Source organism: Oncorhynchus gorbuscha, unplaced genomic scaffold, assembly GCF_021184085.1.
Source record: "Oncorhynchus gorbuscha isolate QuinsamMale2020 ecotype Even-year unplaced genomic scaffold, OgorEven_v1.0 Un_scaffold_3026, whole genome shotgun sequence".
Classification (NCBI taxonomy): Eukaryota; Metazoa; Chordata; class Actinopteri; order Salmoniformes; family Salmonidae; genus Oncorhynchus; species Oncorhynchus gorbuscha.
In genome coordinates this window covers 15,001-28,992 of record NW_025747384.1, presented here as the reverse complement: position 1 = coordinate 28,992, position 13,992 = coordinate 15,001, and the positions used below count along the sequence as shown (strand labels likewise).

At 49.2% G+C, this 13,992-nt stretch overlaps 1 protein-coding gene across 1 annotated transcript in view; it reads right to left on the bottom strand.

The window, feature by feature from the left end:
- LOC124027239 (uncharacterized protein C7orf26-like) overlaps positions 1-13,992 on the bottom strand; it is a 38,007-nt gene that overhangs the window by 19,437 nt on the left and 4,578 nt on the right. Inside the window, exons 4-6 of the mRNA XM_046339702.1 lie at positions 13,057-13,163; positions 11,426-11,594; positions 8,732-9,009 (exon numbers count right to left, since the gene is read on the bottom strand). Of these exons, the coding sequence (XP_046195658.1) occupies positions 8,732-9,009; positions 11,426-11,594; positions 13,057-13,163 (554 nt within the window). The remainder of the gene's footprint in view (positions 1-8,731; positions 9,010-11,425; positions 11,595-13,056; positions 13,164-13,992) is intronic.

The window sequence follows — 13,992 nt, the reverse complement described above, 5'->3', positions numbered from 1 at the left end:
CCTGGCATCCTTTCACTCCCTCCTCTCTACATTTTCCTCTTCGGTCTCTGCTGCTAAAGCCACTTTCTACCACTCTAAATTCCAAGCATCTGCCTCTAACCCTAGGAAGCTCTTTGCCACCTTCTCGTCCCTCCTGAATCCTCCTCCCCCTCCCCCACCTCCTCCCTCTGCAGAGGACTTCATCAACCATTTTGAAAAGAAGGTCGACGACATCCGATCCTCGTTTGCTAAGTCAAACGACACCGCTGGTTCTGCTCACACTGCCCTACCCTGTGCTCTGACCTCTTTCTCCCCTCTCTCTCCAGATGAAATCTCGCGTCTTGTGACGGCCGGCCGCCCAACAACCTGCCCGCTTGACCCTATCTCCTCCTCTCTTCTCCAGACCATTTCCGGAGACCTTCTCCCTTACCTCACCACGCTCATCAACTCATCCCTGACCGCTGGCTACGTCCCTTCCGTCTTCAAGAGAGCGAGAGTTGCACCCCTTCTGAAAAAACCTACACTCGATCCCTCCGATGTCAACAACTACAGACCAGTATCCCTTCTTTCTTTTCTCTCCGAAAACTCTTGAACGTGCCGTCCTTGGCCAGCTCTCCCGTTATCTCTCTCAGAATGACCTTCTTGATCCAAATCAGTCAGGTTTCAAGACTAGTCATTCAACTGAGACTGCTCTTCTCTGTATCACGGAGGCGCTCCGCACTGCTAAAGCTAACTCTCTCTCCTCTGCTCTCATCCTTCTAGACCTATCGGCTGCCTTCGATACTGTGAACTATCAGATCCTCCTCTCCACCCTCTCCGAGTTGGGCATCTCCGGCGCGGCCCACGCTTGTATTACGTCCTAACTGACAGGTCGCTCCTACCAGGTGGCGTGGCGAGAATCTGTCTCCTCACCACGCGCTCTCACCACTGGTGTCCCCCAGGGCTCTGTTCTAGGCCCTCTCCTATTCTCGCTATACACCAAGTCACTTGGCTCCGTCATAACCTCACATGGTCTCTCTTATCATTGCTATGCAGACGACACACAATTAATCTTCTCCTTTCCCCCTTCTGATGACCAGGTGGCGAATCGCATCTCTGCATGTCTGGCAGACATATCAGTGTGGATGACGGATCACCACCTCAAGCTGAATCTCGGCAAGACGGAGCTGCTCTTCCGCCCGGGGAAGGACTACCCGTTCCATGATCTCGCCATCACGGTTGACAACTCCATTGTGTCCTCCTCCCAGAGCGCTAAGAACCTTGGCGTGATCCTGGACAACAACCTGTCGTTCTCAACTAACATCAAGGCGGTGGCCCGTTCCTGTAGGTTCATGCTCTACAACATCCGCAGAGTACGACCCTGCCTCACACAGGAAGCGGCGCAGGTCCTAATCCAGGCACTTGTCATCTCCCGTCTGGATTACTGCAACTCGCTGTTGGCTGGGCTCCCTGCCTGCGCCATTAAACCCCTACAACTCATCCAGAACGCCGCAGCCCGTCTGGTGTTCAACCTTCCCAAGTTCTCTCACGTCACCCCGCTCCTCCGCTCTCTCCACTGGCTTCCAGTTGAAGCTCGCATCCGCTACAAGACCATGGTGCTTGCCTACGGAGCTGTGAGGGGAACGGCACCGCAGTACCTCCAGGCTCTGATCAGGCCCTACACCCAAACAAGGGCACTGCGTTCATCCACCTCTGGCCTGCTCGCCTCCCTACCACTGAGGAAGTACAGTTCCCGCTCAGCCCAGTCAAAACTGTTCGCTGCTCTGGCCCCCCAATGGTGGAACAAACTCCCTCACGACGCCAGGACAGCGGAGTCACGACACCTGAAACCCCGCCTCTTTAAGGAATACCTAGAATAGGATAAGTAATCCTTCTCACCCCCCCCCCCTTTAAGATTTAGATGCACTATTGTAAAGTGACTGTTCTACTGGATGTCATAAGGTGAATGCACCAATTTGTAAGTCGCTCTGGATAAGAGCGTCTGCTAAATGACTTAAATGTAAATGCTACTATGATGGTCTGTCTGGAGGTTCTGCTGCTATGATGGTCTGTCTCACTGTCTGGAGGTTCTGCTCCTATGATGGTCTGTCTCACTGTCTGGAGGTTCTGCTGCTATGATGGTCTGTCTGGAGGTTCTGCTGCTATGATGGTCTGTCTCACTGTCTGGAGGTTCTGCTGCTATGATGGTCTGTCTCACTGTCTGGAGGTTCTGCTACTATGATGGTCTGTCTCACTGTCTGGAGGTTCTGCTGCTATGATGGTCTGTCTCACTGTCTGGAGGTTCTGCTGCTATGATGGTCTGTCTCACTGTCTGGAGGTTCTGCTGCTATGATGGTCTGTCTCACTGTCTGGAGGTTCTGCTGCTATGATGGTCTGTCTGGAGGTTCTGCTGCTATGGTGGTCTGTCTCACTGTCTGGAGGTTCTGCTGCTATGGTGGTCTGTCTCACTGTCTGGAGGTTCTGCTACTATGATGGTCTGTCTGGAGGTTCTGCTGCTATGATGGTCTGTCTCACTGTCTGGAGGTTCTGCTGCTATGATGGTCTGTCTCACTGTCTGGAGGTTCTGCTGCTATGATGGTCTGTCTGGAGGTTCTGCTACTATGATGGTCTGTCTCACTCTCTGGAGGTTCTGCTGCTATGATGGTCTGTCTCACTGTCTGGAGGTTCTGCTGCTATGATGGTCTGTCTCACTGTCTGGAGGTTCTGCTGCTATGATGGTCTGTCTCACTGTCTGGAGGTTCTGCTGCTATGATGGTCTGTCTGGAGGTTCTGCTGCTATGATGGTCTGTCTCACTCTCTGGAGGTTCTGCTGCTATGATGGTCTGTCTGGAGGTTCTGCTACTATGATGGTCTGTCTCACTGTCTGGAGGTTCTGCTGCTATGATGGTCTGTCTCACTGTCTGCAGGTTCTGCTGCTATGATGGTCTGTCTCACTGTCTGGAGGTTCTGCTGCTATGATGGTCTGTCTCACTGTCTGGAGGTTCTGCTGCTATGATGGTCTGTCTCACTGTCTGGAGGTTCTGCTGCTATGATGGTCTGTCTCACTGTCTGGAGGTTCTGCTGCTATGATGGTCTGTCTGGAGGTTCTGCTGCTATGATGGTCTGTCTCACTGTCTGGAGGTTCTGCTGCTATGATGGTCTGTCTGGAGGTTCTGCTGCTATGATGGTCTGTCTCACTCTCTGGAGGTTCTGCTGCTATGATGGTCTGTCTGGAGGTTCTGCTACTATGATGGTCTGTCTCACTGTCTGGAGGTTCTGCTGCTATGATGGTCTGTCTCACTGTCTGGAGGTTCTGCTGCTATGATGGTCTGTCTGGAGGTTCTGCTGCTATGATGGTCTGTCTCACTGTCTGGAGGTTCTGCTGCTATGATGGTCTGTCTCACTGTCTGGAGGTTCTGCTGCTATGATGGTCTGTCTCACTGTCTGGAGGTTCTGCTGCTATGATGGTCTGTCTGGAGGTTCTGCTGCTATGATGGTCTGTCTGGAGGTTCTGCTGCTATGATGGTCTGTCTCACTGTCTGGAGGTTCTGCTACTATGATGGTCTGTCTCACTGTCTGGAGGTTCTGCTGCTATGATGGTCTGTCTGGAGGTTCTGCTGCTATGATGGTCTGTCTCACTGTCTGGAGGTTCTGCTGCTATGATGGTCTGTCTCACTGTCTGGAGGTTCTGCTCCTATGATGGTCTGTCTCACTGTCTGGAGGTTCTGCTGCTATGATGGTCTGTCTGGAGGTTCTGCTGCTATGATGGTCTGTCTGGAGGTTCTGCTACTATGATGGTCTGTCTGGAGGTTCTGCTACTATGATGGTCTGTCTGGAGGTTCTGCTGCTATGATGGTCTGTCTGAAGGTTCTGCTGCTATGATGGTCTGTCTCACTGTCTGGAGGTTCTGCTACTATGATGGTCTGTCTGAAGGTTCTGCTGCTATGATGGTCTGTCTGGAGGTTCTGCTGCTATGATGGTCTGTCTCACTGTCTGGAGGTTCTGCTACTATGATGGTCTGTCTCACTGTCTGGAGGTTCTGCTACTATGATGGTCTGTCTGGAGGTTCTGCTGCTATGATGGTCTGTCTCACTGTCTGGAGGTTCTGCTGCTATGATGGTCTGTCTCACTGTCTGGAGGTTCTGCTGCTATGATGGTCTGTCTGGAGGTTCTGCTGCTATGATGGTCTGTCTCACTGTCTGGAGGTTCTGCTGCTATGATGGTCTGTCTCACTGTCTGGAGGTTCTGCTGCTATGATGGTCTGTCTCACTGTCTGGAGGTTCTGCTGCTATGATGGTCTGTCTCACTGTCTGGAGGTTCTGCTGCTATGATGGTCTGTCTGGAGGTTCTGCTGCTATGATGGTCTGTCTGGAGGTTCTGCTGCTATGATGGTCTGTCTCACTGTCTGGAGGTTCTGCTGCTATGATGGTCTGTCTCACTGTCTGGAGGTTCTGCTGCTATGATGGTCTGTCTCACTGTCTGGAGGTTCTGCTGCTATGATGGTCTGTCTCACTGTCTGGAGGTTCTGCTGCTATGATGGTCTGTCTCACTGTCTGCTGAGGTTCTGCTGCTATGATGGTCTGTCTCACTGTCTGGAGGTTCTGCTGCTATGATGGTCTGCTGGATTCTGATGGTCTGTCTCACTGTCTGGAGGTTCTGCTGCTATGATGGTCTGTCTATGATGGTCTGTCTCATGGTCTGTCTGGAGGTTCTGCTGCTATGATGGTCTGTCTCACTGTCTGGAGGTTCTGCTGCTATTCTGATGGTCTGTCTGGAGGTTCTGCTGCTATGATGGTCTGTCTGGAGGTTCTGCTGCTATGATGGTCTGTTCTGCTGCTATGATGGTCTGTCTCACTGTCTGGAGGTTCTGCTGCTATGATGGTCTGTCTCACTGTCTGGAGGTTCTGCTCTATGATGGTCTGTCTCACTGTCTGGAGGTTCTGCTGCTATGATGGTCTGTCTGGGAGGTTCTGCTGCTATGATGGTCTGTCTCACTGTCTGGAGGTTCTGCTGCTATGATGGTCTGTCTGGAGGTTCTGCTGCTATGATGGTCTGTCTGATGGTCTGGAGGTTCTGCTGCTATGATGGTCTGTCTCACTGTCTGGAGGTTCTGCTACTATGATGGTCTGTCTGGATGCTGCTATGATGGTCTGTCTGTCTGGAGGTTCTGCTACTATGATGGTCTGTCTGGACTGTTCTGCTGCTATGATGGTCTGGTTCTGCTGCTGATGGTTCTGCTGTATGATGGTCTGTCTGTCTGAGGTTCTGCTGCTATGATGGTCTGTCTCACTGTCTGGAGGTTCTGCTGCTATGATGGTCTGTCTGGAGGTTCTGCTACTATGATGGTCTGTCTGGAGGTTCTGCTGCTATGATGGTCTGTCTGGAGGTTCTGCTGCTATGATGGTCTGTCTGAGGTTCTGCTGCTATGATGGTCTGTCTCACTGTCTGGATGATGGTCTGTCTGGAGGTTCTGCTGCTATGATGGTCTGTCTGTCTGAGGTTCTGCTGCTATGATGGTCTGTCTGTCTGAGGTTCTGCTGCTATGATGGTCTGTCTGGAGGTTCTGCTGCTATGATGGTCTGTCTCACTGTCTGGAGGTTCTGCTGCTATGATGGTCTGTCTCACTGTCTGGAGGTTCTGCTGCTATGATGGTCTGTCTGGAGGTTCTGCTGCTACTGGTCTGTCTGAGGTTCTGCTGCTATGATGGTCTGTCTCACTGTCTGGAGGTTCTGTTCTGTCTGGAGGTTCTGCTGCTATGATGGTCTGTCTCACTGTCTGCTGCTATGATGGTTGTCTGTCTGGAGGTTCTGCTACTATGATGGTCTGTCTCACTGTCTGGAGGTTCTGCTGCTATGATGGTCTGTCTGGAGGTTCTGCTGCTATGATGGTCTGTCTGGAGGTTCTGCTGCTATGATGGTCTGTCTCACTGTCTGAGGTTCTGCTGCTATGATGGTCTGTCTGGAGGTTCTGCTGCTATGATGGTCTGTCTGGAGGTTCTGCTGCTGTCTCACTGTCTGGAGGTTCTGCTGCTATGATGGTCTGTCTCACTGTCTGGAGGTTCTGCTGCTATGATGGTCTGTCTCACTGGAGGTTCTGCTGCTATGATGGTCTGTCTCACTGTCTGGAGGTTCTGCTGCTATGATGGTCTCTGTCTGGAGGTTCTGCTGCTATGATGGTCTGTCTCACTGTCTGGAGGTTCTGCTGCTATGATGGTCTGTCTGGGAGGTTCTGCTGCTATGATGGTCTGTCTGGAGGTTCTGCTGCTATGATGGTCTGTCTCACTGTCTGGATGGTTCTGCTGCTATGATGGTCTGTCTCACTGTCTGGAGGTTCTGCTGCTATGATGGTCTGTCTGGAGGTTCTGCTGCTATGATGGTCTGTCTCACTGTCTGGAGGTTCTGCTGCTATGATGGTCTGTCTCACTGTCTGAGGTTCTGCTGCTATGATGGTCTGTCTCACTGTCTGGAGGTTCTGCTGCTATGATGGTTCTGTCTATGATGGTCTGTCTGGAGGTTCTGCTGCTATGATGGTCTGTCTGGAGGTTCTGCTGCTATGATGGTCTGTCTGGAGGTTCTGCTGCTATGATGGTCTGTCTCACTGTCTGAGGTTCTGCTACTATGATGGTCTGTCTGGAGGTTCTGCTGCTATGATGGTTCTGCTGCTGGTCTGTCTCACTGAGGTTCTGCTACTATGATGGTCTGTCTGGAGGTTCTGCTGCTATGATGGTCTGTCTGGAGGTTCTGCTGCTATGATGGTCTGTCTCACTGTCTGGAGGTTCTGCTACTATGATGGTCTGTCTGGAGGTTCTGCTACTATGATGGTCTGTCTGGAGGTTCTGCTGCTATGATGGTCTGTCTGGAGGTTCTGCTACTATGATGGTCTGTCTGGAGGTTCTGCTACTATGATGGTCTGTCTGGAGGTTCTGCTACTATGATGGTCTGTCTGGAGGTTCTGCTGCTATGATGGTCTGTCTGGTCTGGTTCTGCTACTATGATGGTCTGTCTGGAGGTTCTGCTGCTATGATGGTCTGTCTGGAGGTTCTGCTACTATGATGGTCTGTCTCACTGTCTGGAGGTTCTGCTACTATGATGGTCTGTCTCTGCTACTGTGGTCTGTCTGGAGGTTCTGCTGCTATGATGGTCTGTCTGGAGGTTCTGCTACTATGATGGTCTGTCTCACTGTCTGGAGGTTCTGCTACTATGATGGTCTGTCTCACTGTGGAGGTTCTGGAGATGTTCTGCTGCTATGATGGTCTGTCTCACTGTCTGGAGGTTCTGCTACTATGATGGTCTGTCTCTGCTACTGTGGTCTGTCTGAGGTTCTGATGGGTCTGTCTCACTGTCTGGAGGTTCTGCTGCTATGATGGTCTGTCTGGAGGTTCTGCTGCTATGATGGTCTGTCTGGAGGTTCTGCTGTCTGGAGGTTCTGCTACTATGATGGTCTGTCTCACTGTCTGGAGGTTCTGCTACTATGATGGTCTGTCTCACTGTCTGGAGGTTCTGCTGCTATGATGGTCTGTCTCACTGTCTGGAGGTTCTGCTGCTATGATGGTCTGTCTGGAGGTTCTGCTGCTATGATGGTCTGTCTCACTGTCTGGAGGTTCTGCTGCTATGATGGTCTGTCTCACTGTCTGGAGGTTCTGCTGCTATGATGGTCTGTCTCACTGTCTGGAGGTTCTGCTGCTATGATGGTCTGTCTCACTGTCTGGAGGTTCTGCTGCTATGATGGTCTGTCTGGAGGTTCTGCTGCTATGATGGTCTGTCTCACTGTCTGGAGGTTCTGCTGCTATGATGGTCTGTCTCACTGTCTGGAGGTTCTGCTGCTATGATGGTCTGTCTCACTGTCTGGAGGTTCTGCTACTATGATGGTCTGTCTCACTGTCTGGAGGTTCTGCTGCTATGATGGTCTGTCTGGAGGTTCTGCTACTATGATGGTCTGTCTGGAGGTTCTGCTGCTATGATGGTCTGTCTGGAGGTTCTGCTGCTATGATGGTCTGTCTGGAGGTTCTGCTGCTATGATGGTCTGTCTCACTGTCTGGAGGTTCTGCTACTATGATGGTCTGTCTGGAGGTTCTGCTGCTATGATGGTCTGTCTGGAGGTTCTGCTGCTATGATGGTCTGTCTGGAGGTTCTGCTGCTATGATGGTCTGTCTCACTGTCTGGAGGTTCTGCTGCTATGATGGTCTGTCTGGAGGTTCTGCTCCTATGATGGTCTGTCTGGAGGTTCTGCTGCTATGATGGTCTGTCTGGAGGTTCTGCTGCTATGATGGTCTGTCTGGAGGTTCTGCTGCTATGATGGTCTGTCTGGAGGTTCTGCTGCTATGATGGTCTGTCTGGAGGTTCTGCTGCTATGATGGTCTGTCTGGAGGTTTGTAATCCCTCATGACACAAATGTCCCAAAAGTCAGGTTTGAGACATTGAGACTGGACATTGAGACTGGACATTGAGACTGGACATTGATAATGGACATTGATAATGGACATTGAGACTGGACATTGAGACTGGACATTGAGTCTGGACATTGATACTGGACATTGAGACTGGACATTGGGACATTGAGACTGGACATTGATACTGGACATTGAGACTGGACATTGAGACTGGACATTGGGACATTGAGACTGGACATTGATACTGGACATTGAGACTGGACATTGAGACTGGACATTGAGACTGGACATTGAGACTGGACATTGATAATGGACATTGATAATGGACATTGATACTGGACATTGAGACTGGACATTGAGACTGGACATTGAGACTGGACAAACCTGCAGGACACTGAGATGTAGCTCAGAGAAGAGAGGCCCTGCCTCCAGCTCAGTCTCTGTCGTCCCATTGGCCAAGTCCTGCTTCCCGTCTCTTCTGTAAGCCAATGGGGCTTTGACACACCAGCGCACCAGCCCAGCCAGCGGTGTGAGGTCCAGGGAGCCGATTGGCTGGCTGGAGGAGGGGGGCGTGTTCAGCAGAGTGATGAGGACCAATCGAGGTTGGTCTTGGATCCAGGACACCACCATCTGTAACAGCTGTACAGGAGGAGTCAACTCCTCTATACACACCAAACACACACCAAGATATATTTAGAGATGTTGACCTAATATAGCCTAGTAACAGCTGTACAGGGGGAGTCAACTCCTCTATACACACCAAGATATATTTAGAGATGTTGACCTGATATAGCCTAGTAACAGCTGTACAGGGGGAGTCAACTCCTCTATACACACCAAGATATATTTAGAGATGTTGACCTGATATAGCCTAGTAACAGCTGTACAGGGGAGTCAACTCCTCTATACACACCAAGATATATTTAGAGATGTTGACCTGATATAGCCTAGTAACAGCTGTACAGGGGGAGTCAACTCCTCTATACACACCAAGATATATTTAGAGATGTTGACCTGATATAGCCTAGTAACAGCAGTACAGGGGGAGTCAACTCCTCTATACACACCAAGATATATTTAGAGATGTTGACCTGATATAGCCTAGTAACAGCTGTACAGGGGGAGTCAACTCCTCTATACACACCAAGATATATTTAGAGATGTTGACCTGATATAGCCTAGTAACAGCTGTACAGGGGGAGTCAACTCCTCTATACACACCAAGATATATTTAGAGATGTTGACCTGATATAGCCTAGTAACAGCTGTACAGGGGGAGTCAACTCCTCTATACACACCAAGATATATTTAGAGATGTTGACCTAATATAGCCTAGTAACAGCTGTACAGGGGGAGTCAACTCCTCTATACACACCAAGATATATTTAGAGATGTTGACCTGATATAGCCTAGTAACAGCTGTACAGGGGAGTCAACTCCTCTATACACACCAAGATATATTTAGAGATGTTGACCTGATATAGCCTAGTAACAGCTGTACAGGGGGAGTCAACTCCTCTATACACACCAAGATATATTTAGAGATGTTGACCTGATATAGCCTAGTAACAGCTGTACAGGGGGAGTCAACTCCTCTATACACACCAAACACACACCAAGATTATACAGGTTATACAGGGTGGTAACAGTGTGTACCTGTAGAGAGGTTATACAGGGTGGTAACAGTGTGTACCTGTAGAGAGGTCATACAGGGTGGTAACAGTGTGTACCTGTAGAGAGGTTATACAGGGTGGTAACAGTGTGTACCTGTAGAGAGGTTATACAGGGTGGTAACAGCAGTGTGTACCTGTAGAGAGGTTATACAGGGTGGTAACAGTGTAGAGAGGTTATACAGGGTGGTACCTGTAGAGAGGTTATACAGGGTGGTAACAGTGTGTACCTGTAGAGAGGTTATACAGGGTGGTAACAGTGTGTACCTGTAGAGAGGTTATACAGGGTGGTAACAGTGTGTACCTGTAGAGAGGTTATACAGGGTGGTAACAGTGTGTACCTGTAGAGAGGTTATACAGGGTGGTAACAGTGTGTACCTGTAGAGAGGTTATACAGGGTGGTAACAGTGTGTACCTGTAGAGAGGTTATACAGGGTGGTAACAGTGTGTACCTGTAGAGAGGTTATACAGGGTGGTAACAGTGTGTACCTGTAGAGAGGTTATACAGGGTGGTAACAGCAGTGTGTACCTGTAGAGAGGTTATACAGGGTGGTAACAGTGTGTACCTGTAGAAAGGTTATACAGGGTGGTAACAGCAGTGTGTACCTGTAGAGAGGTTATACAGGGTGGTAACAGTGTGTACCTGTAGAGAGGTTATACAGGGTGGTAACAGCAGTGTGTACCTGTAGAGAGGTTATACAGGGTGGTAACAGCAGTGTGTACCTGTAGAGAGGTTATACAGGGTGGTAACAGCAGTGTGTACCTGTAGAGAGGTTATACAGGGTGGTAACAGCAGTGTGTACCTGTAGAGAGGTTATACAGGGTGGTAACAGTGTGTACCTGTAGAGAGGTTATACAGGGTGGTAACAGTGTGTACCTGTAGAGAGGTTATACAGGGTGGTAACAGTGTGTACCTGTAGAGAGGTTATACAGGGTGGTAACAGCAGTGTGTACCTGTAGATAGGTTATACAGGTTGGTAACAGCAGTGTGTACCTGTAGAGAGGTTATACAGGTTGGTAACAGTGTGTACCTGTAGAGAGGTCATACAGGGTGGTAACAGCAGTGTGTACCTGTAGAGAGGTCATACAGGGTGGTAACAGCAGTGTGTACCTGTAGAGAGGTTATACAGGGTGGTAACAGCAGTGTGTACCTGTAGAGAGGTTATACCTGTACCTGAGAGGTTATACAGGGTGGTAACAGCAGTGTGTACCTGTAGAGAGGTCATACAGGGTGGTAACAGTGTGTACCTGTAGAGAGGTCATACAGGGTGGTAACAGCAGTGTGTACCTGTAGAGAGGTTATACAGGGTGGTAACAGCAGTGTGTACCTGTAGAGAGGTTATACAGGGTGGTAACAGCAGTGTGTACCTGTAGAGAGGTTATACAGGGTGGTAACAGCAGTGTGTACCTGTAGAGAGGTCGTACAGGGTGGTAACAGCAGTGATGAACTGGCAGCAGAATGGAGGACAGGAACAGCTGAGGTTGTTGAGGGTTGGAACCATGGAACCAGGAAGTAGCGAACAATAGTCATCCACCAACACTCTGACTAGTCTTCTACAGTAGCCAGGATGGGACCTCTGGAACACACACACACACTCTGACTAGTCTTCTACAGTAGACAGGATGGGACCTCTGGAACACACACACACACACTCTGACTAGTCTTCTACAGTAGCCAGGATGGGACCTCTGGAACACACACACACTCTGACTAGTCTTCTACAGTAGACAGGATGGGACCTCTGGAACACACACACACACACACACTCTGACTAGTCTTCTACAGTAGACAGGATGGGACCTCTGGAACACACACACACACACACACTCTGACTAGTCTTCTATAGTAGAAGGTGTGTGTTATTGATAACCTATACCTAAATCACTCCATAGACCTGTCCACGGTAAGTGAAGGTGTGTGTTATTGATAACCTATACCTAAATCACTACATAGACCTGTCCACGGTAAGTGAAGGTGTGTGTTATTGATAACCTATACCTAAATCACTCCATAGACCTGTCCTGTCCACGGTAAGTGAAGGTGTGTGTTATTGATAACCTAAATCACTCCACAGACCTGTCCACGGGAAGTGAAGGTGTGTGTTATTGATAACCTATACCTAAATCACTCCATAGACCTGTCCTGTCCACGGTAAGTGAAGGTGTGTGTTATTGATAACCTAAATCACTCCATAGACCTGTCCACGGTAAGTGAAGGTGTGTGTTATTGATAACCTATACCTAAATCACTCCATAGACCTGTCCTGTCCACGGTAAGTGAAGGTGTGTGTTATTGATAACCTATACCTAAATCACTACATAGACCTGTCCACGGTAAGTGAAGGTGTGTGTTATTGATAACCTATACCTAAATCACTCCATAGACCTGTCCTGTCCACGGTAAGTGAAGGTGTGTGTTATTGATAACCTATACCTAAATCACTCCATAGACCTGTCCACGGTAAGTGAAGGTGTGTGTTATTGATAACCTATACCTAAATCACTCCATAGACCTGTCCTGTCCACGGTAAGTGAAGGTGTGTGTTATTGATAACCTAAATCAGTACATATACCTGTCCACGGTAAGTGAAGGTGTGTGTTATTGATAACCTATACCTAAATCACTCCATAGACCTGTCCTGTCCACGGTAAGTGAAGGTGTGTGTTATTGATAACCTAAATCAGTACATATACCTGTCCTCGGTAAGTGAAGGTGTGTGTTATTGATAACCTATACCTAAATCACTACATAGACCTGTCCACGGTAAGTGAAGGTGTGTGTTATTGATAACCTAAATCACTACATAGACCTGTCCTCGGTAAGTGAAGGTGCGTGTTATTGATAACCTATACCTAAATCACTACATAGACCTGTCCTGTCCACGGTAAGTGAAGGTGTGTGTTATTGATAACCTATACCTAAATCACTCCATAGACCTGTCCACGGTAAGTGAAGGTGTGTGTTATTGATAACCTATACCTAAATCACTACATAGACCTGTCCACGGTAAGTGAAGGTGTGTGTTATTGTGTTCTAACCTGTAACCAGGTAGCAGCACACTCCAGGATGGGGACCCTGCCCACAGCGATCGCCATGGAGACTAGCTTGCCTAGCAACGCCATGCGACTCTCGTCAGCCTGGTTACCTTGGCGACAGAAGGAAAAGTAAAACAGATTCAATACAACTTGAACACAAACACACTGAAGACACCTAACCCCTAACCCTAACCCCTAACCCCTAACCCCTAACCCTAACCTACAGCCCTTAACCACCTACAGACCCCTAACCCCTAACCCTAACCTACAGCCCTTAACCACCTACAGACATATAACCCTAACCCTAACCTACAGCCCTTAACCACCTACAGACCCCTAACCCCTAACCCTAACCTACAGCCCTTAACCACCTACAGACATATAACCCTAACCCTAACCTACAGCCCTTAACCACCTACAAACCCCTAACCCCTAACCCTAACCTACAGCCCTTAACCACCTACAGACCCCTAACCCTAACCTACAGCCCTTAACCACCTACAGACCCCTAACCCCTAACCCTAACCTACAGCCCTTAACCACCTACAGACATATAACCCTAACCCTAACCTACAGCCCTTAACCACCTACAGACCCCTAACCCCTAACCCTAACCTACAGCCCTTAACCACCTACAGACCCCTAACCCTAACCTACAGCCCTTAACCACCTACAGACCCCTAACCCCTAACCCTAACCTACAGCCCTTAACCACCTACAGACCCCTAACCCTAACCCTAACCCTAACCTACAGCCCTTAACCACCTACAGACCCCTAACCCCTAACCCCTAACCCTAACCTACAGCCCTTAACCACCTACAGACATATAACTCTAACCCTAACCCTAACCCTAACCTACAGCCCTTAACCACCTACAGACATATAACCCTAACCCTAACCTACAGCCCTTAACCACCTACAGACATATAACCCTAACC